This window comes from Rana temporaria, chromosome 3 (genome assembly GCF_905171775.1).
Source record: "Rana temporaria chromosome 3, aRanTem1.1, whole genome shotgun sequence".
NCBI classification, from domain to species: domain Eukaryota; kingdom Metazoa; phylum Chordata; class Amphibia; order Anura; family Ranidae; genus Rana; species Rana temporaria.
The window spans coordinates 121,628,117-121,654,504 of record NC_053491.1 but is presented as its reverse complement, the minus strand read 5'-3'; the positions used below and the strand labels follow the sequence as shown (position 1 = coordinate 121,654,504).

Here is a 26,388-nt window from a genome sequence, read left to right as displayed (position 1 = left end):
AAAATCGCAGATCGCCGCCATTACTAGTAAAAACCAAAATAATAAAAAAAAATAACAATTCTGTTCCCCATTTTGTAGGCGCTATAACTTTTGCGCAAACCAGTCGCTTATTGCGATTTTTTTTTTTTTTTACAAAAATACGTCAAAAAATACGTATCGGCCTTAACTGAGAAAAAAAATAGTTTTTAAAAAAAAATGGGATATTTATTATAGCAACAAGTAAAAAATATATATATATTTTTGTAATTGTCGCTCTTTTTTTGTTTATAGCGTAAAAAATAAAAACCGCAGAGGTGATCAAATACCACCAAAATAAAGCTCTATTTGTGGGGAAAAAAGGACGTCAATTTTGTTTGGGAGCCACGTCACACGACCGCGCAAATGTCAGTTAAAGCGACGCAGTGCCGGAAGCTGAAATTTCGCCTGGGCACGAAGGGGGTTTATGTGCCCAGTAAGCAAGTGGTTAATCCTGACTGGGTTTAGGAGCGTTGTCTCGCAAAACGTGCAGGAATCAAGCCTCTGGTGTGTGCAGTACCGCATGTGGCCAGATGTGCAGGGGGTGCCGGTGACGCTTGAAGACATTCCCGTTCCCGGGTGTCTCTGATCGTCTCTGAGTGTCTTTGGCACCCCCGCACCTCTGGCCACATGCGGTACTGCATACACCAGCAGTGGCACTGGTACGCATTAAATGAGTTTCCATTGATTCCTATGAGGAAACTCGCTTTGGTATACAAGTGCTTTGGATTACAAACATGCTTCTGGAACTTATAATGCTCATAATCCAAGGTACTACTGTATACTGAATACAAACAGGTCTCTGTGTTTTCTAAATGCTACATTTCTAAATGTTTTCATTTATTATTTCTCATGTCTATTAACCACTTCCTGACCGCCGCATGTATATGTACATCCACAGAATGGCACGTACAGGCAAATGGGCGTACAGGTACGTCCTTGCCTTTCCGCAGGTCGGGGGTCCGATCGGGACCCCCCCGCTACATGCCGCTTCCCGGAGCTGAAGAACGGGGAGAGCCGTATGTAAACACGGCTTCCCCGTCCTTCACTGTGGTGGCGTATCGATTGAGTGATCCCTTTTATAGTGATCGATGACGTCAGACCTACAGCCACACCCCCCTACAGTTGTAAACACACACTAGGTGAACCCTAACTCCTACAGCGCCCCCTGTGGTTAACTCCCAAACTGCAACTGTCATTTTCACAATAAACAATGCAATTTAAATGCATTTTTTGCTGTGAAAATGACAATGGTCCCAAAAATGTGTCAAAATTGTCCGAAGTGTCCGCCATAATGCCACAGTCTCAAAAAAAATCGCTGATCGCCGCCATTAGTAGTAAAAAAAAAAAAACTATCCCCTATTTTGTAAACGCTATAAATTTTGCGCAAACCAATCGATAAACGCTTATTGCGATTTTTTTTTACAAAAATATGTAGAAGAATACGTATCGGCCTAAACTGAGGAAAAAAAATTTATATATGTTTTTGGGGGATATTTATTACAGCAAAAAGTAAAAAATATTGAATTTTGTTCAAAATTGTCACTCTATTTTTGTTTATAGCGCAAAAAATAAAAACCGCAGAGGTGATCAAATACCACCAAAAGAAAGCTCTTTTGTGGGGAAAAAAGGACGTCAATTTTGTTTGGGAGCCACGTCGCACGACCGCGCAATTATCTGTTAAAGTGACGCAGTGCCGAATTGTAAAAATGCCTTTGGGCATTTAGCAGCATATTGGTCCGGGGCTTAAGTGGTTAATGAGTCAACATTCAGGTCACAGATTTCGAATTTAGAACAAGTAGATGACAAACCACCTCGTTTCAACAGAATGCAGTCTATTTTATTTTTAAAGAAAGAAAAAAAATATGAAAACAATAAAAGCGGTTTCTTTACACTAGCAGTAAATAAATTTATACAACCATTCAGTCTGTATAATATGATGAAATAAATCTACATCTTTTTTATATTTTGGTGTCTTTGAATTATACATACAAACAACAATTACAGGAACTTGTTCACAATGCATTGAGGCCTGAGGAATGGCTATCTGCGAATCCTTTCTGACAACTTCCGTCTAGTAACATCAATTGCCCGGGATTGATAGTGCTTCCTGCCAAGAGACCCACAGCCTGAACGTATGAACCGTCTACAGTTTTAATGCATCCAACAACCTCTGTCAGTTACAGAAAACAAGACTAGCAGTGTGTTCACGTTGTGAGTCAAGCAGCCTGAGAGTTCATTGAGTCTATTGGTCGACTGCCAGGCTCCCCATAAAATCTTGCTGTCCTTCATGCTTTTCATACAGGTGCTAAGCAGAAATAAAAGTCTTCAAAATGTACGGCATAAAGTTCTTACGGTATTTTTTGCAATGTTTCTCATTTTGTTCACAGCACTAGAAACCCTTATCAACAGGGAGTCACGGTTTCAATGGCTTATTCACAAATGGGATCCAGATTCAGTGGTCAAGAATGCGTAGATGCCACAGTGAGTTCCTTTCAATGTCGCAAGCACAACTGTGCGTCTGCATTTAAATAACTTTTTTTTTTTTTTCATATTTTAAAGGGTCATCACTTTCCAAAAAAAATGTAAAATATAGATGAAGTCTTAAAAGGGATGCAAGTTACAAAGAGTAAAGTCTAACCCATGGCGGTTACCATACTGGAGGGATGATGAGGTCCAAAGGAGAGGCCAGATGATGGATGCATTGGCGTCGGCGTGGTCAGCATGTGGCCGGGGTGACCAAAATGTGAAATGTGGCTGAGGGTGGACATGTGCCTGGAGAGGGCGGCAGGGCTGAACGAGCTCTTGGGGTAATCATCAAGGCCGTCATGGATTTTTTTGCTCTTTTTTGACTTGCTAGACATTTTCCGGTTTCTTGTCTGGATGCCTTCCTTCTTCATGGTCAAGGGTCTGTTAATCTAAACAAAAATCAATTATTTGTTTTTGTTTCTCAGTCTTAAGTAGCTTTTGCAAAGTATTTGACAGTAATGATATAAAACCCAAGCACATTTAATTCGAAAGTAAAACGTTTTTACACAATTTGGGTAGATTTACCTTCACTACAGGTAAAGTAACCAAAAATGAAACATATATTACTTTAAATCATGTGCAGCAAACCCAAAAATACAAATAAAATACAGTACATAAACTATAGCAAAACTCCAAAGTTCAGGGATTGGCTGAATTTTAATGGTCATATGTATTTTATAGGCATAAAGGGCCAGATTCACAAAAGAGATACAACGGCGTATCTCCTGATACGCCGTCGTATCTTTGTGATCCGCCCGTCCTAACTATGCGGCTGATTCGTAGAATCAGTTACGCATAGATAGCCCTAAGATCTGACAGGTGTAATTGACTTACACCGTCGGATCTTAGGATGAAATTATAGGCCCGCCGCTAGGTGGCGAGGCCATTACGGTCGGCGTAGAATATGCAAATGACTAGTTACGCCGATTCACGAACGTCCGCGCTGCCCGTCGATCTAAATTTACGTTGTTTCCGTCGAGATACGCGTCGTAAAGTTAGGGTTGGCTCCTAGTTGTTCTAAGCAATGTTAAGTATGGCCATCGTTCCCGCGTTGAAATTTAAAATATCACGTCGTTTGCGTAAGTCGTCCGTGAATGGCGCTGGACGCCATTTACGTTAACGTCTAAACAAATGACGTCCGTGCGACGTCATTTAGCGCAATGCACGTCGGGTAATTTACCCGACGGAGCATGTGCAGTACGTTCGGCGCGGGAACGCGCCTAATTTAAATGGTGCCCGCCCAATTTGAATTAGGCGGGCTTGCGCCGAGCACATTTACGTTACACCGCCGCAAGTTTACAGGTAAGAGCTTTGTGAATCAGGCACTTACGCTGTAAACCTGCGGCGGTGTAATGTAAATGGATTACGTTACGCCGCCGCTGCGTAGCGGAAATGTATGTGAATCTGGCCCAAAGTCCCCAAAGCAAGCAAAAATGGAGAAGAATCAAAATGACAAAGAGGGAGTCCTTATAAAGCTCAGTGCAGGAATGTCAGTAGAGAGGCTTCAAGACCATCCAGAAACCCAAGGTAACCCAAGTAACTAAAGCATTTTCAGAAGTTCTTCCCACTTTTTACAAAATGTTTCTGTTTTTAGGCCCACATTTTAGAGTAAAGCCTGTTACACACTATTCGTTTTTTGTTTTTTTTTTCTCGTTCAACTCAGAAACTGTCGGCTACGGTCAGAGCCGATGTACTAAAGATCCGATGTTAGTATAGTGACCCCCCCCATTATGTTCTGACAGGGGGACAGCCCCCTGCTATAACACTCTGATCAGCGCTCTCCGCTATTGGCTGAGAGTGCTGATAAGGATTTGGCTGGCTTCTCTAGAACCGGATGGCTTACACAACCGCCGAATGCATTTTTTTTATTGAACCGGTCGATGTCGGCCGGCATTCGTCTCGTGTGTACGGCTCTTAAGGCAGGCCATAGATGGGATTTTCTTTCCTGGAGCCATGGGTTGCAGGATAGAAAATCTCTCATTTCCCCATCAAGACAGTGAGGCCTCGTACACACGGCCGAGTTTCTCTGCAAAAACCAGCAAGAAGCTTGCTTGGGGTTTTTTTTTTGCCGAGGAAACCGGTCGTGTGTACACTTTTCGACGAGGATCTCGTCTGGCCAAAAAGAGAACATGTTCTCTATTTCCTTGACGGCAATGGGAAAATTTGGCTCGCCGAGATCCTCGGCGGCTTCACAAGGAACTCGACAAGCAAAACGATGTGTTTCGCCCGTCGAGTTTCTCGGCCGTGTGTACGCGGCCTGAGTGTTGATGAGGGAATCCCTCCCACTGAACTATCGTGTTCTCCATGGGTAGACAATCAGCCTGCACATAGGTGGTTTGAATCATGGCCTATCCTTGCTGAATTGGCTGAGATTCAAACCATTTATGGCCGTCTTAATGGGTAATTAAGTTCTCTTTAATAATTCAAATACATGGAAGCAAATATCTTTTAAATTTTTTATCTTGCAAATGATTGGTTTTTTAAAGTGAACACAGTTTTACCTTATACTAGCTGAGTAAGGGCTCTTTTACGCCTGCGTTACACTTTAAAGAGAGAAATACTGCCGCATCTTGAATGCCTATATTTTAATTTTTTACTATTTGGATGGGAGTAAGTACACATCAAACCAGTGGTATTGTCTACTGAGCATGATGGGGGAATCATTTTTGCCACACAGCATGACTGCCTTTTTCAGCTTCAAGCGGAAGTCCACACAAAAAGTGAACCTCTGCTTTTCGGAAACCCCCCCGGTGTCATATTTGGCACCTTTCAGGGGGGAGGGGGTGCAGATACCTGTAAAATACAGGTATGTGCACCCACTTCCAGGCATATACTCCCGCGGAAGTCACGCCCCTTTACGCCCCCCCCCACCCACTGTCTTTTGGGAAACACACTGGTCCCATGAGACAGCGGGGAAATTTTGTTGGTAAACAGCCTCTATTCTTGTATTGGTAAGTATTTTTCTAGGGCAATTATTATTATTATTATTATTATTATTATTATTATTATTATATTGATATTTTCAATTTAATTAATTTTTCCAAACCAAACATACTGTGGCTGGTTTATACTAACATTGTACATAAAAAAATCTTATTTTTACATATTAAACTGCAGTTAAAAAAATGCTCATCCCTCAATATTACATTTAACCCTGCATCAGCATTAACATATAAAGCACTATAGCAGTAGCCTGCTTGTGTATACTAGTTATCTTTTGTTTTTCACTGTGTTTTGGAACACAATTCTTTGGAAATATACCCTGCATATCTCAAATACAAATTACCCAAGATATGTGGCTCATAAACTGCACAGACAGCATTTTACAGATTAGTACTCTGAACCAAAATAAACACAACAAAGATGACAGATTTAGGAAATAGGCAAGTCTTACTGACAGCTGTCAGTTTCGGCCAGTAATTACCGTACTACGTTTTACACCGCTCGGCTACTACACGCTGTGTTTTACTGCAATGCATTCATTGCAATAGCCTGGGACTATTCACCTATCAGTTAACAACTACATGGCAAATTGTTCTTTTATTTTACAAAGGCTGACCGCAGCATGGTAAGGTCAACCAATAAAACAGTGGTGTGCTACATTAAGAGCAGGGAATTGTTCATGATCCTTGCAAAGCTTAACCTGAAAGTGAGTCCCTATTATCTTACTAATTAGCTACGCACGCTGCTGAGGGTGGTCAGTTTTATGGCCCATGTGGACACCTGCCGAGCGTCTGCCTGACCAGACTTTCTGATTCAGGCAACATTTCACTACAGCACTGATAGTGAAATTATATCAGCGTTATTTTTAAATACACATTGATATGCTGTTTGAATTCACAAATTACAAATATAATGGTAAAGTACAAGTGACCAACCCCAACCTAAGCTGAGAGTTATTTACAGAAAAGTTTGAGAGTTATTTAAAAAAAAAAAAGGAATTATGCTTTGGACATTAATTTGGGTTTCATGGGGAAAAATCTTAGTGGCCCTGAGTGTACTTAGTTATGTTATTTAATCTACATGACAGGTTTTTATACCTGTATGGGTGTACATATATATATATATATATATATATATATATATATATATATATATATATATATATATATACATTTCTCTTCCCTACATTTCCCTAGTAAATAATAAAAGTGATTACCAAATTATTTTTATTAATACATATTTCGCAAAGTTGCAAGGTTTTTATATGCAGGAAAGAGGACCTTACATGAAAAAAATATAACTTTAAATGTATTATGCGTTTTTCATACCTAGCTACAAAAAAAAAAAGTAGTAAACTGTGTAAAAACATTGCTTCTGATATGACTCTGATATAGAGAACACAAACTCCTCATGTTATGATTTTCATCAACTTTGTCGAAAAAAAATTGCAATTTCTAGCATTCTAGTCACGTGATCTGTGATTTGAAATAAACTGAGGCCCCGTACACACGACCGAGTTTCTCGGCAGAATTCAGCCAGAAACTCGATCGGAGCTGAATTCTGCCGAGAAACCCGGTGTGTGTACACTTTCGGCCGAGGAAGCCGACGAGTTCCTCGTCGAGCCAAATAGAGAACATGTTCTCTATTTCCTCGTTGTTCAATGAGGAAAGTTGGCTCGCCGAGATCCTCGGCAGCTTCACACAGAACTCGACGAGCAAAACTATGAGTTTTGCCCGTCGAGTTCCTGTGTGTACGGGGCCTCACACCTCCCTAGTCCTGAATATAAACTAATCAGTGTGTTCCTGAAGTCTCACAAAATTGCAGAATCTGAGGAGTGATGAGCTGATCTTGGCCTACTTGAATATGGCTCATTGCACCAATCACAGGGGAAATAGACAATATTGTGAACCAGACAATATTATATTATTTTTTTTAACTGTGATTTTTGATCTGCTTGATCATAAAAAATAATATAATAACACAGGCCTGTAAACATTTTACTGTATTTTCTATTAATTTTCTAGTCATTCAAATTTCTCCAGGATGTTGATACCCAGGGAGCTATATGACAAACATTCATCACATAGAGGTGGTTTTTATTGTTCTCTCTATTATTTCATTAAGGGGTTGTAAAGATAAAAAAATCCCTAAAAAGCTTACTTTACCTTAGTGCAGTCCTCCTTCACTTAACTCATCCTTCCATTTTGCTTTTAAATGTCCTTATTTCTTCTGAGAAATCCTCACTTCCTGTTCTTCTGTCTGTAACTACACACAGTAATGCGAGGCTTTCTCCCTGGTGTGGAGAAAGCCTCTTGAGGGGGGAGGGGGCGAGCAGGAGGGTCAGGACACTCTCTACTTTGCAGATAGAGCAAGGAGCTGTATGTTAGTTGGCGTCCTGACCCTCCTGCTCGCCCCATCAAGAGGCTTTCTCCACACCAGGGAGAAAGCCTCGCATTACTGTGTGGAGTTACAGACAGAAGTACAGGAAGTGAGGATTTCTCAGAAGAAATAAGGACATTTAAAAGCAAAATCTAAGGATGAGGTAAGTGAAGGAGGACTGCACTAAGGTAAAGGAAGCTATTTAGGGAAATGTGTTTTTACCTTTACAACCCCTTTAAGGACTGAACAAAAAAAACAGGTTCCTCCAACCACACAAGCAAGGTCGACAGAGGAATCCCCATCCCCAACCCACCCTCCACCCCCGAAACTGGGACGGTGTATTCTGACAGCGGCACCCACAGTTGACAGAATATACTGATCAATGTCTGCAGTCGCTGACCAAGATTTCCAACATTTCCAACATGTAACTTAGATAGAAGTCGATCAAATGATTGCTTATGTGGAGTGGGTTTGACTACACCCTGATTGAAATTTGTCTGGTCTATGCTGAACCGTTTGAATTTAATCAATGTATGGCCAGCTTTAGTCTAGGCAATAATATGCACATTGGTTGTTTTGTTGGCCATTTTAAAGTCAAGTGACTGCAAGATTCTCAATGGTGCACAATGCAACATAATTATAAGGTCTCATGCACACTGGACATTAAAATAACTTTATAAAAACACCAGTAGCTTTGCAGTGAGTTTTTCAACTTTTTTTCATTTTTTTAGAATTTTTTAGCGTTTAGTAGAATTATTTATCGTTTTTCAACGTTAGCTTTTTTTTTTTTTTCCATGGATCAAAAACTTTATCAACGTTTATCAGCGTTAGAGCGTTGGGTTTTTTTTACTGTTCAAAAACGCCTCTGCCCAAAACTGCTGATAACAGCCTATGTGTGCATGGACACATAGAATATCATGATGGAGAGTTTAATGACTGTAGAAAAAAATGTCTACTGCCAAAAACAGGTGCTGTAAAAAAGTCCAAAAATGTCCAGTGTGCATGAGGCCTTAAAAGTGCACTATAATTTTATACATTATTTTATATTGTGTTTGTGAAGTATTGTTAAAGCCAGTGTTTTGGAGAAGCTTTTGTTATCTATGTTTTTTTACCTGGTCAGGGAACGTTTTTTTTTTTCCTAAACATTTCAAAGGATTTCTTTCCTTCTCAGAGAAGGGCTTTCTTTGTAATGTACATGACTGGAGGGGTGCAGTGTAGAGATGTGATTCAGAAAGAAATGTAGATGTAGATTTTAAGATTTATTCCTCGGGATTGCAGAGAAGGGGATGTGTTTTGTAATCATCAGCTCAGTGTTTGTGAATAAACATGGATTTGTAGGCCTTCAATCTCATTCCTGTTTCACTGGTAGCAGAAGTGGAATTCGGTGAGAGACAAAGGCCAAAGCTCAAATAAAAACTGAGCAAAATGTCTATAACAAGTCTATGGGTCATTTGGTATCAGAAGTAAATGGTCATATTGAGAGAACACGTCACTCTGGGAATCCATTAGGAGGGTAGACCAGCAAGAACACACTTATTTTGCACATAAAAGGCAGGCAGAATACTACCAGCATCCAAAAGCCCATAGAAAAGACCTTAGAGGAGACTTATGATTTTGTGGGCTTATTCCATTATTTGGAAAACCGGTGCCACTTATTGAAACTGGATTACTTAGGCCCCGTACACACGTCCGAGAAACTCGACGGGCAAAACACATCGTTTTGCTCGTCGAGTTCCTTGTGAAGCCGCCGAGGATCTCGGCAGGCCAAAATTTCCCATTGGACAACGAGGAAATAGAGAACATGTTCTCTATTTGGCCCGACGAGATCCTCGTTGGCTTCCTCGGCCAAAAGTGTACACACGACCGGGTTTCTCGGGAGAATATGGCTCTGATCGAGTTTCTGGCTGAATTCTGCCGAGAAACTCGGTTGTGTGTACAGGGCCTTAGTGGGATAGCTGCTAAGGTGTTTGGACAATAAATCTTAAAGACCTGGACTATGAAAAAGTAAGTGAAATAATACTTTTTCATATTATGCAATCACCGCACTATGTGATACATTGAGAGTGGGTAATTTAAAATGTATGTCCATAGAATGGCCCTGGCCTGTTGCAGGTGGTCTAAAAGCCTTAAAGACTGCACAAAACAAACTATATTATACTCCTGGACAGGCTACATCACCAGTCTTCCAGGGAGCTCTCATAGCTAACGTCCAAGATTGTGGCAAACGGTAAATTTTTTATTTATTTTTTCTATTGACATATGAGCATGAAATCTGGTGTGGAAGTGACCCATGGGCTGGCCAAGAAAGGGGAGAAGAAGAAGTGAACGATGATGTACATTGTTAAAATGGTGGCGTGGGGCGGACGTAGCCATGGGATTCAGGAAACTAGTCAAAAATAAAACAAGTAACAATCTGAACATTTATGTTTGGATGGATACTGGCAGTAAAATAAAAGTGTGTGTAATTCTGCTCTATTGACTGCTTTATACAATGCCTGCCTATAACAAAAATTAAAAATACAAATTATAAGTATAAGTATAGTTTTCTTACATAAATGAATAGAATTATTACAGATTTTAATCATCTTAAATTAATTTAAATAGTATTCTATTCAGTTTGGATCTTAGAGATTATTATTTATTTAGAAATGTGTCAGTAGGGAAATTGTAAAATTGTAAACTTGTAGTAATATAACACAGTAGTATCATTAAATTGTTTGAAAGAGTTAACAAGACAAGGAATCTTTTTTTCTACCCCCAGACAAGAAGCTATTTGCCTGCAATGAATATCTGTTCCTTGGTAATATGAGACACCTTTCAGTTGCAGATGTGAAATGATGACCTATTTTACATTGCGCCGTCTACAGTGCATATCAAAGAAAAATATTTAATGAAATGAAAATAAAGCAAGTTTAATCCTGCTACAGGCTTGTTGTGTTTCACACCTGATGAAAACACCTAGGAGGTCTGACAGCCAAGTGTAAATATATTTGTTTAGCATTTCCTAATAAAATTAAACCTGCCAGATTTTTTGGAAGAAGAACAATTAATACATGTGATCTGTACTAAAAGCAGTTGTGCATAATGATTGCTAATATGTCTCCTCTGCTTGTCATAAAACCATATACATAAATATGAATGCATAAATTAATGGTAAATGGGATTAAAAACCTGCACCTGAATATTGTAATTTTAGCATATGCTTCTCTGAGTTCTCAATTTCCTAGAATTTGAGGGACATTTTAAAAACGAAAAAGTTTATTTGATATGCTACTATTCAAAAGCTATTGACTCTTAGTAAAATTTTCATTATGTAAATGTTCACTTACAAAACCTTTAAAGTTTTATGGTAAACTTATATAAAAACATATTTTCACAAAGATGAAAAAAGCTATGCTTTAAGTAATAAATCTAGCTCTGGTCAAATCAAAGTTATTTATTATCATGTCAGAGACAATTTTGTAATGTTTCTATTCAACAAAATGACATGTTGTTAAAGTAAATATATATAGAGTTTTCAAATTTCAAATTATTGTTATTAAGCTTTATGCTGCCTTCTTCTTTTATACTTAACTTAAAAGTATAAATATTATTAAAGCTCTTCACATATTTTTTTTTTCTAATTAATAAAAATCAAGTCACTTTGAATTTCAATTTAATTATTTCAAGCTCACTAAAAGGAAAATTACACTCATGTCTACAGTTAAGGAAAATAAATGTGAATTAAATGCATTTATTTTAACTTTCATTGGGCTCAATTCACTAAGCTACAATGATCATTATTAGCCATAATGACTATTATTTTTAGCAGTGAGCCAATAAAAACCAACAGTCACAACAGTCACTCGCTTAGACGCGAGTTTCACAACTCGCATTCGGCGCTCTATAAGCATTTATTCCAATCCAATGTCTGAAAACAATTACATGTCATGGCATAGCGAATTGAGCCTATAAAGTATTATTGATAAACTAGAATAAAAGGGTGAAATTATTACACTAAAGTTAAACACACACACAAGATGGTGGTTGGAGGTCACGGGGCAATCTTACTGCCAAACAACCTTTTGTTTCATTAAAAAACAAAACAGCAGAAAAAGGGCCAGACACATTAAACTGGAGCCTTTTTATAAAAAAGAATTACCAGGGGTCAAACCAGTCCAGTCAAACCTAGCCCACTGTCCATATCTTTGTTTTATCAGCCAGAGTGTCCACCTTGCCCAAAGATATAATGACCATCAGCTGACCCATCTGATTCTTATATATGTCCACTTTAAACACTGATGCATTAGTGATGGTGGTGAGTACAGTTAGAGCAAGGCAAACACAGTTACATGTCAGGGGTTTATACTTTTTGTTGGTGACGTGACCTAAAGCCATAATCATGTCACCTGTATAACTTCAGTCCTTCATTGGGGGCACCAACATCAGCAGGCACCAAAAAGTCAGTACCCAAGTGGTGGATTTAGGTAGAATGACTTTGAACTGTAGTGCAGAACTTGCATCCCTAAGCACCCTCCCTAACAATTCAGTAATTCTGTGCTTTAAATTTAGATCTCCTAGCCCTATGCTACATAATTTATCCGTACAATGTTAAGTGTTTTATTCTTCTCTTAAGAAAACGCATATCTCTACATTAAAGTAGAACTATAGGCAAAACTATTTTTTCATCTTGGATACAGTAAGGAAGGGTTATAACCCGCCAAATTTTTGTTGCTCTAACTGTGTCCCATTGCAGAGATTTCCCTTCACTTCCTGTCCCATAGCCAAACAGTAGGTGAGAGAAAATCCCTGCAATTAATGGAATTCCTTGGGGAAACCCTAGGTCACCAAAAATTGTGTACCCAAGAAAAGGAGAGCAGTATTACTTTTTTGGGATAACCCATTTGGGATTTTCCTTCACTTTCATTGATAATGGTAAACAGGACAAGCAGAGAGGTTGAATCTCCTTGGCTGGCAGAAGATATCTACAGTGGTTGCCTTGAATCCATAGATATATGATTATTTTTTATCTGACAGATTTCAGGTAATGATTGTGTCATATGCGTGGGTTGCCCCTGGGTGTATGCGGACAACAGTAGCTGACTCATTTCAGTGGAAATAGTGGCTGGCTATGTTGGATATTTTTGGCTGATTGGTATTGTTTCTCTCAATATAAGATGGCTATCCTTCCTGCTACAATGATACTGGCATACATGCTTGTAGAAGCCAAAACACCTTGGCCCCACATCCAACATATTATGGCCTTATATACAACAACCTGTGATGTCAATATTTAACTTAAGACTGGCTTTATACAGACTGATCTCTTAGTAAAAAATAGAAGCTAGTGATCGATATGTAACCATAGTGTTTTCTCCATAAATAATCCTATTTGCTATTGTAGCACATTTTTACTCCTGGCCCAAGGTGTGTGCCTCAATTGCAAACCTTGTCATTAACAGAACAATTCAATAGAAATCAGCAGATTGGCCCAAAATGAGTGACTCTTGCCATAGGGTCTACACAAAACAATAGTTTGTCTGAAGGCCGTACACACGATAAGAAAATCGGAAGTTAAATTACGTCCGATGAACGATCTGCCGATGTTCAGATCGTTAGTATGGTGCTACCGACAGCCAATTCTGAATTTACGTATGACAAAAGCTGGATGTGCAGACTATAAAATGTTAATTGTATGTGAGCATAAAGTTTGATTTTTGTTTAATTAGTACAGTTTTAGTCCAAAAAATAAATCATAAGAAATTTAACACGTTACATCACTTCTGAAGTTGAATTCTGTTGTACGAAAATTTTCCTATGGTGAGTAGCCTCTTCACTTCCGAAATCAGATTAGCATGTAACAAAAAACAGACGAAAATTCGTCCAATAATCTGATCATGTGTACAAGGCTTAAGTTTGATGAAAGGAGCATAATTGGACATGTAAGATTCTAAATCTGCCTATAGACAACAGTATGAAAGTATGATGGCCTGACAGTGGCATAGACACAAAGACTGTCACCATTTCTGGTCAAAAATGACGGTGATAAGCTCGTGTTTATAGCCACCGATAGATATATACTGTATATCCCACAAAATTTTCATTCCATATAACAACAAAGGGTTCCCAGATGAATTAGAAAACAGCGACTTTGTCTTTTAGCCTATAAGTTGGTTTGGGCAGCGTTTCCATTGCTATTGTTTCAGGTTATTGGTAACCCTACTACATGTACACAGTATTTCATGGTTAAAGACGATGGAACTAATATTAATGGTAACAATACTTTGCAGGTGCCTTTACTATGAATGAAATGCTGTGAAATAAAATAACTGAATAAAACAAGTATTCATAGAATCTTACATTACTACTAGTAAGCAACAGTAGACACTTACATTGTGAAGCTTGTAGTAAAGCCCACAGGCATTACACACTGGATCGCCATTGGCATTTCTCCTCCACAGTGTGGTGGTGCTTGTTTGACAGTTTGCACAAGATGTACCTGCTCTTCTAGCTGCAGACTGCAAGAAAAAACATGTTTTGTGGCATAAACAACCAGGTTTGATCACAGACAAACAAACAAATGGTTTGCAGGAAGTAACTAAATATTTATAATGGAAAAAGAAAAGGTTTCAAGACTTAAATCCAGTTTTTCACATTTTTCTAGGGGAGTATTTTTATGCTAGAACTGGTTCACTTCAAATACCAATCAAGTTCAACAAAAATGGTAACGTTTGTAAATCCCTTGAACCTCATTGGATATGTGAAGTAACAATAGCTTAATAAGTCAGCCCTTTGTCTCCTTGAATGTTAGTTTGTTAATGTTGACTAGAATGCTACAATCACGTCAAGTATAATGTTGACTAAAATGCTAGCTTTTTAATGAGCACTTCTATTCCAGTTTCCTAATGACCTCTGCATTAGATTTATAATAGTGCAGATCAGTGTTTACAAGTGATGACATATAACCATCTAAATAGTCTACTGTTTCCTTAGTCCTTTCTCCCTGCAGTACAACACACTTAATGGTTTACTTTGAGGAAATTGTTGCTTGGGAGTTATCTAAGGAGTTCAGATTTCCGGCAGATTTTTCCTGGGAAGTCAGAGTCTAATATAAGGAGGGGGTTGGTGTGGGGACAGCTGCCAAAAAATCAAAGCTATGTCTAGTCCTGTTTCGAAAAGTGTTACTCTAACTGACTACAACACAAGGGATTTTTAATACACTGTAGAATTATAATATAAAGTGTTATCTAAAATCCTGGAAACACGCAATGGAGGTAATTTATTAAAGGAATAGAGATTATCCAATTAGCAAATAAATGCGCACTTAGCTTAGTGAATAAAGTGAGACTGTTTTTGTTTTTTAATTCCCCCACGCATAATTGGACAGTATTCAAAGTAAGCATAGTTTTGCCTATTCACTAAGTGAACATTCAGCTTGCTCGGAGAACAATCTGTACTCCTATTTTTGTAAATAAACTCCATTGTTGAAATTATGCATCAGTAACAATGTGCAGTAGTAGTAGTAGCCGTAAAGCAGTATTATTAATAATACGAGTATTATTATCACCATAATAGCTTTACTCCTACAATGTATTCCTTCAATCATTCAGTACAAGGGTATGTTTACAAGGATGTGGGCTTACTAAAAAAAAAAACTGTAAAACTGTGCTTACTTGAAACATAAAATCTCATGCAGCAAACTAAAAAAAAAAAAAAAAAAGAATTTACCTTAAATATATCTGGATAAAAAATTTATTGGGCAACCTGAAAAAAGGCTTCTTTAGTAAATGAACCCTCAAGTCTTTTTAACACATTACACATATGTTTTCCTAATAAATGTATCATCTTCATTTAAAAAAAAAAGAAAAGTTGAGTATCTTTGGTTAGATTAGATGGTTAGATTAGAAAGGATTATACAATGCCATCATGAATTTCATTGGCATTTATTGTGCATGGTTTGCTTTACTGTACTTATTATGCCAATGTAGATTATGATCATCCTTAAATGATCCAAGAAAGAGATCACTACTCCCTTAGTAAGTTAATTACAGGTCTCGTTGTTGACTAATGAAGATAGCTTGAAGCCAAAGATCATTAATATAAATAGCTCAGAACCAAAGACATGTGAGGGCTAGACACCAGGCAGACTGTAATATTTTGGAAAAACTAGGGCCAATATAATTAATCTTGCCTCATAGAAGTCTGCTGGTGGAGATACCAGGTTTCCACTAAAAGCCCCCAATTCCTATTCCGAACACTAGAAAAAGAAGAGAATCAGGTGTCACTTACCAGCCGTCTTTTAGGTTTGATGAGGGGTCGATTCTGGCCATTCATTTTGTGATAGAGTCCACATGCATTACATAGGTAATGTCCAGTGCCATCTCGCCTCCACAAAGGGGTTGAGGTTGCTCCACAGTTTACACACTCCCTGCCTTCTGAAAACAAGATAACACATGGTTGACTTCTGAGCAAGGATATAAGTCTACTATTAAGTTACACCCTACATATAAATTAATAGAGCAACATTCTCAAAGTATTTTACACAGCAAAAAAGACTATAAGTAAATATTCAAAATTACATTACAGAAAGATGCTTCTGTAGAAGTGCATGCTCAAATTAGCTAAACATATTTATTACTAAGGGGGGGGGGGGGTGGAAGGCATTCAAATGGCTTATGTTGAAGAAAAACAATAGCAAATCTATAAATTATTTATCATAGGCCAGGCATGTTCCTTAGTTTTTATAACAAATAATAAACTGAATGCTAATATTGTGCATTATACACTGACATTAACCGAACTACAACTCAATGGATGATTACCCAAAGGTAAATTATATTCAATATTTTATTCGATAAATTATGTTTGATTCAAACATATCTCACACTTTGTTTTTTACTTCTTATTTTTTCGCAGATCTTAGATGCCAGCATACTGTATATTCACCAAGCTTGTGATAGACATATACGCCACAGGAAAAAGAAGGACAATGAAAATTTCTTATAATTTTCAAATGGGTCAATGAGTTTTCAGCTAAGTTGATGTCAGCCTGAAACCTGAAAATGTATAAATCTTTGATCAAATATTTTCAGCTTTGTCATGCTTTCTGTGCTCTGTGTGACAAGACCACAACTTTTGCTTTCTTGAGAAGCACAACATTTCTACCTAGTATTGAGACGCTCTATGTCACTAGCTAACATGCTCATCTGACAACATAGGAAGATTATATCATAACTAAATTAATGAATAAGTAAAAAATGTAAACAAAAATATGAAATAAATAAATAAATAAAAATAAAACAAGGCACCCATCTGACATCAGAATGGGTGTGCCTGTGTTTTCTACATCCAGTAAAAACAGTAAAGCCTAGTATACACGAATGTATATATATTTTTTTCGTTTAACCTTCTGACAGTTTTGACAGGAGCCACTGTACTAACAATCCAATGTTAGTACAGCAATCTCCCCTGCTGAGCTATTGTGTTTTACAAGAGGACAGCCCCATTCTCAAAACACTCTGGTCAGAAACCGGTCGTCAGACCTTTTTCGGTCATGACCCTTAAACATAAGCTGGCTTCTGGTGGAAATGGCTGCTGTACACATGGGCTGAATGTCAGCCATTTTCTATTGAACCGGCCGATGTAGCCGGGCATTCGACCTGTGTGCACTAGGCTCTCTTGTAATCTTCAGAGCCGAACCCTAGAGGTTTTTTCTTGAACAGCATGGGTAACAGTCATGCCATTTTCAGAGCTTCTCTGACACATTTTTTTTTATAAAATTCTAGCAACTATACATTATTTTTAAAGATAAGTGAACTTTAAAACAAGGTGCGCTAATGCTTTTCGACCTCCTGCCCCGACCTTAACTATTCCCCTTTATACCAGATGCTTACTTCTTTTGACTGTGACAGCATTTCTTTGCATTTCAGTTCAAAAATACACACGCTTGCCACACCTGTACAGCAGCTTTCTATAGACTTCTTTGAGGGCAGTTGCCAATCATCTCTGGCCTTGGGACACAGTGCCATATAAAACAATGGCGAGCTATTCTCTTTCCATACTATTACTTCTTTTTACTTTTCTCTTTTTCTTTCCTTATTTTATCTATCCTCCCGTCTCCTTTTCCTTACTTTACGCAACTCTTAGGAAACCTCTCTTACGGTTAAACTATGATGCTTTATTGTTATATGATTAATGATTACTACCTGCATTGTGTACGACTCAAGCCTAATACAAGAACTTGTCTCTTCATTTCTATGTAATTTAATTAATAGGTCAGATTCTCTAAAGTACAGTTAGTAATTTTTATCTCCTTGACTTGGTGTTGATATCTCTTTGGTTACTTTTTTATTGTCTTTTGGCTGTGAAAATTACGTAATAATATTACTGTTATAATATACATTAAATTGTACTAATAAAAATGTATTTAATGTAAAACAATGGGGAGCTACTGTGCAGGTCAGGATGTAAACAAATGCTTTAGATCATGGCAGCCAGAGTTTACAAAGTATGTACCGGAGGGGGGAAACAAACTATATTGTATGTAATATTATTACAAATAACCTGTAATTTTATGTAAAAGTGTATTCAATATGGCAACCTGAAGGCATTTTTTACACTGCTGGTGTATGGAATGACCCCAGAAATGTAATTTCTTGCTTGTGTGATTGGCTCACTTATTTTCTCAGATATCTTCATAATGATACAAGTCTAATTTTAGGCATCCCCTGCAATAGGATTTTTGGTTTTGGTGAGATTCTCCCCAAGGGTCAAATACTTCTAAAGGGATGTGGGTACTGCAGCTTTTCTTATCAGAACACTGAACGTGCACCAAGTGATTATAATAAATCAGACCCTCCTATTCAGAATCCGTCTGCAAAATACATGGTGAAACAAGCAGCTAATTCTTGAGAGCAGACAAAGCTATGACTTTGAAACAGGTAGTTAAAGTCCCTGCAATGTACATCGTTTACCCAGAGGGGATTTTTTATTTATTTTTTCTCAACAAAAGTGGAGTAACACTTTAAAGCCAGGTACACACTAACACTGACAGCTCTGGTCAGAGCCGCTGTACTAATCATGCGTGGTTAGTTCAGCGATCCCCCCCACTGAGCTGTTGTGTTCTGACAGGGGAATGAACACTCCGATCAGTGTTCTCTGCCATTGGCTGAGAGCGCCGATCAGTAATTGGCCATTTTTTCATTTGAACCAGCCATTGTCTTTCAACATCCAGCCCATGTGTACGTGGTTTAAATCTAGGTATACGTAAGTAGTCTGTCTTAACAAATACTTTGTAAAGTGAACATTCTCATACAAAAAGATTAAAGGAATCACACCATCATTCATTATCATGACTCAGGGACCGGTACATGCTCACAAAGACCAGCTAAAGTGTAGTCAAATGTAAACTTGTTCTCTGTATTTAAGAGAACCAAATCCCTGACTGGTACATATATGGATAAAGCCAGGCATAGACCAATTAGAATTCAGCCGGTTTACCAAAAACCAGACAAATTTTGATCCATCTTTGGACAGGCTATCCATCGAATAACGTCAATGCAACCAGCCTGTTGGGGGTTCTTTTTCATATGATTACTGCCAACAGCTATAGCCAGAAGAAGTAATCACTTTATTCTGGAGGTGGGAAACCTCCCACTGTCAGAATACAATGGCGCAGTGAGGTGGGTTCCCCCATCAACACCAACTGTGTTGATGGGGGAATCAAACGATTTTCTTTTCTTCAACCCTTGATTGAAGGAAAGAAAATTGCATAATGTATGCAAGGCTTGAGGTAACTCAAGAGACCTTATGGTGTTTTTGAAATTATTTAATGTCTATGAAGCACCCTCTAACACTGCCGTCAAAGGCTTCATGGAGGACAATTAGACAGGATAGATAACCTTGCTGATCACTATTGTTTTTCCAATATGCCAAACTGGAGGTGCCTGCAGCTCACTTCTACATAGGCTAAATACAAACGGCTAACCAAGGGAAACACAAATGTCTCTATACACTGCTTACACGACTAGCGATCTTACAATGGTGCCCATTGTATACTGTTTGTTTTTAAAACAATCATAGCTTCATCAACAGGTCAGGATATTAAAATAGCATCATTTTAACCATCTCCGATAAATACTGTTTTTACACTACCTATCAGCTAGGTAATGTGCATTAGAAAATGTGACATTTAAATAAAGAATACACCGTTGACTGTAGCATAAAGTTTTATATTAGAGTAAATGAGAATTAAGTCCAAAAGTATTCATATACAAATGCATACTGTGTTATGACACAGATGCAATTATTTAAAGTTGGTAAAAATGATATAGATAATTTCTGAACCAGAAAATGACCAGGTAGGTTGTAAACGTTCTTTCAGTAATAGTATATACAGTCTTTTTCCAAAAAACATTAAACAAAAAAATATTATTAAGTTACCCCATTGGTGTTTATCTCATTTACCCCTAACTATATTTACTCACTATACTTGCTAAACCTACAAAACTACATTCCTAGCAATAAAATATTAGGAAATACCGAAACAATCTAGTCTGTTCTACATAAAGTACAGTAATTGTTCCCTTTTTAATACAGCATCTTGAGTTTAATTAATTCAAAGTATAATACATTATTCTTAAAACAGAAGATATCTCACTTCCATCAAAAATCCCAAAAATAATGGGTAACTCCTTTTGTAGGGTAGTGGGCGTAGCCATACAAACGGTTTCTTTTTGCCACTGGGCCAACTGTGCATCCAGAACTACTGATTTGAAAAACAGATACAGAAGATTATTGTAACAATTTTACAAACTGTGAACAGCTGTTTCAGGGTTGTAGGCAGTTTGAAATAGCTATATTATATTAGGCTGTATCTGTTCTGCAGTTGAGCCAGAGGCATTAGGGAATGCATTATATAGCACCTCCCACTGTCCTAAAAAGAAGAGTAGACCCAATATTTGTTGGACTTTGGATTTGCAAGCTATATGCTGATTCCTTCTGTGCAGTGATTTAGTAGGGGAGGTGGGGTGCTTTTAGTTTTGCCTCATTATAAATTGGATGGGTATGCCTTCAAGTTTAATTTGACAAACAGAAGCGCCCCTGGAATGTGCTATAGCTGCCGTTAGGACTTAATGTACAAAAAATAAAGAACCATTGTTGCACGGACCTTAAATGGCCCCCTTGCTCCTGCTTACTACACAAATAAAAGGAATTCCGTGTACATCGAGGATTTTTTTTTTTTTAAGTTAATCAAACCAAACCAGAATTTTTTTTTCTAATTCTGTCAGCCAATCAAGCTAAGGGAAAAAAATGTCCCTAAAATGTCAGGTCGTTTGAAATTAGTAGTTCCACTGGTTTGACAAACCTATGGTATATAAGCCTTAGGCCTCGTACACATGACCGAGTTTCTCGGCAAAAACCAGCAAGAAACTTCTTGGAAGATATTGTTTTGCCGAGGAAACCGGTCGTGTGTACATTTTCGTCAAGGAAACTGTCGAGAAACTCGACGAGCCAAAAAGAGAGCAAGTTTCCTATTTCCTCGACGGGAATGGAGAAACTTGCCTTGTCGAGTTCCTCGACAGCCTAACAAGGAACTCGACGAGGAAAACGATGTGTTTCGCCCATCGAGTTACTCGGTCGTGTGTACGAGGCTTCACACTCAGACATGTTGTGTCCTCACAATATAATTATTAGATTGAAGATTTTTTTAGTTACTAATTGTATTAGTATGTACCCATCTGAACTGGCTATATCATGGTTAAATAGTATCTATTTATTTGCACCACCTATTTTCATGTAATATATAAACCATCCTGATGTAATGTCACATATATAGGCCTACATGTAGTATTAGGAGTTTCTGCATCAGGTTCTGAGTTACAGCAAGTTAACTTAAGTGATTCTTTTTTGAGCGTGATTTGTATATCAAAATAAGGCGCATCAGCCTGACATTAAATGCATACTAAAGAAACATTTAAAGAAATTGCACTTAAACTCTAAATTTTGTTTGAGGCCCATGTACATGGCCTATTAAGGTAAATCAATGAAATACAATGCCCTGCAAAGCAGCACAAAACTGTGCATTTGTTCAAGTTTTGGAGTGCCTTGAGACCCATTTGAACTACATTAGTATATATAGCCGTTCAAACATGTTACAAGGCACTCCAACACTGAGTCCTTAGGGGCTTATTTGAAAATTCTGATCCCTTGACCCATGTAGCTCTAAATTCTGGTCCAGAGGTTACAAAATGAATTAAGGCCTAAGCTATGTATTTTTAATTATAGAACACACTAGTGGTCTAAAGTTCTGGTATTGGTCTTTTCACACCTATTAGAAAGCAAAATCCATGCATCAAAATCCATTTATATGTTCAAAAGGCTACAAAAGCATGTCCATAGATATTTGGAAACCACTTACTGTAAAGTTACACTGTCAATTTTGTATTGACTGATAATAAGAATTAATCTCTATGGACTGTTTTCTATTGAATAGGTTCAATCTGAATGTCCTACACATATTTGTTATTTTCCTGAAAGGAAGATGAGACTTGTGAAGTCAATAACTGGCTCTATAGGCCTGAATGGGTCATACAATATCTCAACCATAAGTGATTTTTGGTGTTTTGTAATGCAATATTCTCATATTTTTATATAGACTAGCAGTTGTAAAAGGCTACAATGAGGTGTTTAACAAATCTCATATTTAACTGGGAACATTATTGTCACATGAAGGGGGTTACAATTTTCTACCAATTCTAGATCACAAATGGTACTGGGAAGCCCAACAGCTTGGGTTTCTTGAGCACTGGCATATTTATCTAAAGTACTCTTGCAGCTTGTGTGGGCTACCACCAAGTGTCTGCATAGTCCTTATCCAATCAAATACCATTTTGGCACAAAAGAAAGTACCTTTGCAAATCAGCTTTACAGTGCATATTATTTTATAACTGTATGGTTTGCCCCCAAATAATACAGACATCTGGCAGAGGTAGTGAACCTGTAGTTGTTTCTAGAGCTTTGGTAATACATGTGTATGGACAAAACGTCTATAGTGGTGGGAATGGGTCATATCGGAGACAACTTATTTTCAGGCCATGCATTTTGACTGTGTTGTGAAGTGCAGCAAAATCAATGGCATTGGGCTTGGTGTGGGCCCTTAATTGTTTTTTCTTCTTTAAGACTGGACAAGGCCATACAGTCTATGTGTGTATGTAAAAAAAAACTGAATGATTGAAAAGGAACTAAGTAGTACCCAGAGCACCGATAAGACATTCTCTATAATGTCTTTGTTACTACAGTACACATTCATATTTGAGGTTAGAAGAGGACCTGGAACCAAATGAAAGTTTGTGTTGTCAATATGAATGAGAAGTGCTGGGAATATAAATTAAATGACCTTAATCTAGTAATCTGCTGTGCTGTTACAATGATCATTAATCACAGTTATCATTATAAATCCAATAACATAACAGCTAATCTGGATTGACTCTCCTTTGAAAGTCAAAGGGGTTTGCACAAAGAGTGTATGGAAAAAAAATCCACAAAATTTGAAAATGTGCTAGGCGCAAAACAAACCAACACAGATATTTGTTAAAATACATCTGGCTACAGATTTTTCTCTCCTTAATGTTTCCTTAAGGTTTGACGGTGACGTTGTGCAAGGATCTATCTAAACAATCCATATGATTTGGTAGCTCTTGCATCACATACTTGTTTACACTATTTGTCCATAAGAGATTGTACAATCAAATTGTTACTCGTGTGACCTGTGTTACACCCTTGTAAAATTACCCAAATGCATGGTATGCAATTGAAAATGTTATTAAATTATTTATTATCATTAATCTGGGGAAAGTTTATTATTAATCTGAGGGGAGGTTTCACATATTTCAAATGCAGAGCTTCGTGATCAGTGCTACAGACAAGGTATAAATAGGTATAGATATATCTATATACATATATCTATATAGATTTCTCTATATCTATAGATATAGAGATATCTATATAGATAGATATCTCTATATATAGATCTATATATATATAGATATATAGATCTATATATCTATATATATATATATAGATATATCTATATATATATATATATATATATATATATATATATATATATAGATATTTATGTGTATACTGTGTATATATATATAGAGAGAGAGAGAGAGACCATCAATGGTTACAAAAAAATCTTTGGACGTTTTTTGTGCATACTGTATTAGCAAAAAATGCATAACATTCAGTCGGCCTGCCTGTATTAGCGGTTTTAAACACAGGCCTTATTCTTGCTTAAAATTTTTAGACTGCATTCTTAAAAAAAAAAAAAAAAGAATGCATAGCTATGTATATACAATCTGTAAAAGGCTACGTCATTCGTAATCGCATATTACATAGGCAGAGGTAGAAGTGTTTTCAGATAATCCCTTAAATGCACAAAAAGATATTTGAAACAGAGGTAAGTAAGACAGTGGTGATGTCTGGAGTACGTAAAGGCAAGTGCTGTTCAATCCATTAGCTTTTTGGTGCACTGCACTGTTTACAGAAGAATTAACACATTGACTTCTGGAGCACAGACACTAGTCTAGAATCTTGTGCAAGAAAAAAAAACACAGTAACATTTAGTACATTAATAGTTTTCGCAGCTTACCTCCTATAATATTGCCTTCCCTCGAATAAATAGTTAAATAGTTTAGACCTAAACGACACAGGACATTTCATAAGTGCATGACATTAGCCACTTGTTGACTCCTAGCCCCAGTGGTACCGTAAAGATTTATCCTAGAATCAATATCAAGGCTACATATAGATATAGTGCTGACTATATAGATATCACTTTTTTTCTTCTTTTTTGATGCAATCATATTCAGGAGCAATGACATTCAAGAGTGACATGTACATTTTCATATTCCTTTTGATTCACTTGAAATAAAGAACAAATACTGCACAGCACATTTTAATCAATGCTCTCCATGTCTCTAAAAGGTCTAGCTATACTATACTGTATACACTGCAACCTCCATAACAGATGACCATCTATTTTACGCTTTTCCACATGCTTCAATCTCAAACGATGATCTACTGTAAAGATTACTTTACTAAAATAAAATAAAATAAAATAATAATCAACTCAAAATCCCATACATCTTATGTATAGGAGTAATCTAAGTATTTTAAAATCTCCCTAGATTTTTTTTTCTTTAATTATAAAAGCAGTGCATACACTTAGGCCTAATGTAAGCCATTTGCTCAATATCTACTCAATATCTCAATATCTACTATGTACAGACCAAATAACCCTACAAGAAATGTGATTGGGTGCAGATAGTCGTATTATGTTGTTGATTAGACTAGGCCTAAAGAGGAGCTTCTCGCTAATGACTGGGACAGAGCATAGTGAAAAAGGACTGTTTATACTACTCTTGGATAAGAAAGACTACCTGTAAAAGATTTTTTTTCCAACTGAAGTTTTGGGACAATTAGAATGTGATATGTAATATTGGAAATGCTCAAAATCTACTGGGTCTAGGTCCGCGCTCTTTTCATACATTACATTTTTTTAAAGTCAAGGTCTGCCACGACCTGGCTGCTGTAGGTCAGCTTAATTGACATACCCCTTGACACGCACACATTTATCATCTGCTCTGCTGATAAATGTTTTCCCAGTAACCCCTAATGCTTTTAACATCTTGTTTGGCTCTTTTTAAAATACAATTTACTGTTACTGAAAGTTTTAAACTGTAAGAAATGTGGCTTACTAGGTAGATGAACCCCTTGACCTTGTCAAAAATTCCCCCTGGGATACTCATACCGCTCATTGAGAGCCTTTGTCATAGGGCACCTAGTAATATAATAATTTGCAAACTATTATCAAAATAACAAACCATGCAAAACAGGAAACAGGATAGTACTAGATTAAAGGCTTTTTTAAGAAATCAGTTTGAAATTGAAATACAAACTGTTTACATTACTAATAACAAAACTACCTTTTGCCAGCAAGATGACACCTAAAAAACTATGATTGCTTTGCATCTCTATTGGATTTTTTATCTAACCGCCATGGTGGTTGTAGAAAAAATACATTAAATAGAATCCATGCAATCTGATAATCTTTTTGGAAGAACAGTGCGTGACGGAACTTAATTCCTGTACTACATATATTTATACATGGTAGAGATTCCTAAAACAAGTGCACATGATTATAAATGAGGAATCGCGTGACTATGTGAGCCTGGGACAAATCAAACAGGAACAGTAGAAAAGTTAAGTGAATTGAGATCAAATTTCCCACACCTGGATAGGGTAATTCTGAACGTACTGTCATGTTTTTTTTATTAAACTTTTCAGTATGGCGTGACTTTATTAATGACCCAAATGGCACTACAGCATAGACTAATGCGGCCCAGTTTCGCACAACCCCGCAAACATGCAGTCAAGCATTGTATTGTATGCTTGTCATCATTTTTTAATTCTTCCTTAGCTTGACCTGGCCTGTTGGTTGGCCTACATTTTATTTATATATAGATATAAATGTAT

At 37.3% G+C, this 26,388-nt stretch overlaps 1 protein-coding gene across 4 annotated transcripts in view; it reads right to left on the bottom strand.

Moving 5' to 3' along the window:
- Positions 1 to 1,833: 1,833 nt before the first annotated feature.
- Positions 1,834 to 26,388, bottom strand: part of GATA3 (GATA binding protein 3) — a 49,144-nt gene continuing 24,589 nt past the window's right edge. For 2 of the 4 annotated variants that reach the window (XM_040343354.1, XM_040343353.1), the window contains 3 exons: positions 16,135 to 16,280; positions 14,238 to 14,363; positions 1,834 to 2,933 (listed from right to left, as the gene is read on the bottom strand). In XM_040343354.1, the coding sequence (XP_040199288.1) occupies positions 2,652 to 2,933; positions 14,238 to 14,363; positions 16,135 to 16,280 (554 nt within the window). In that variant the 3' untranslated portion in view covers positions 1,834 to 2,651. The remainder of the gene's footprint in view (positions 2,934 to 14,237; positions 14,364 to 16,134; positions 16,281 to 26,388) is intronic. The other 2 variants (XM_040343355.1, XM_040343356.1) reach the window with 2 other exon arrangements.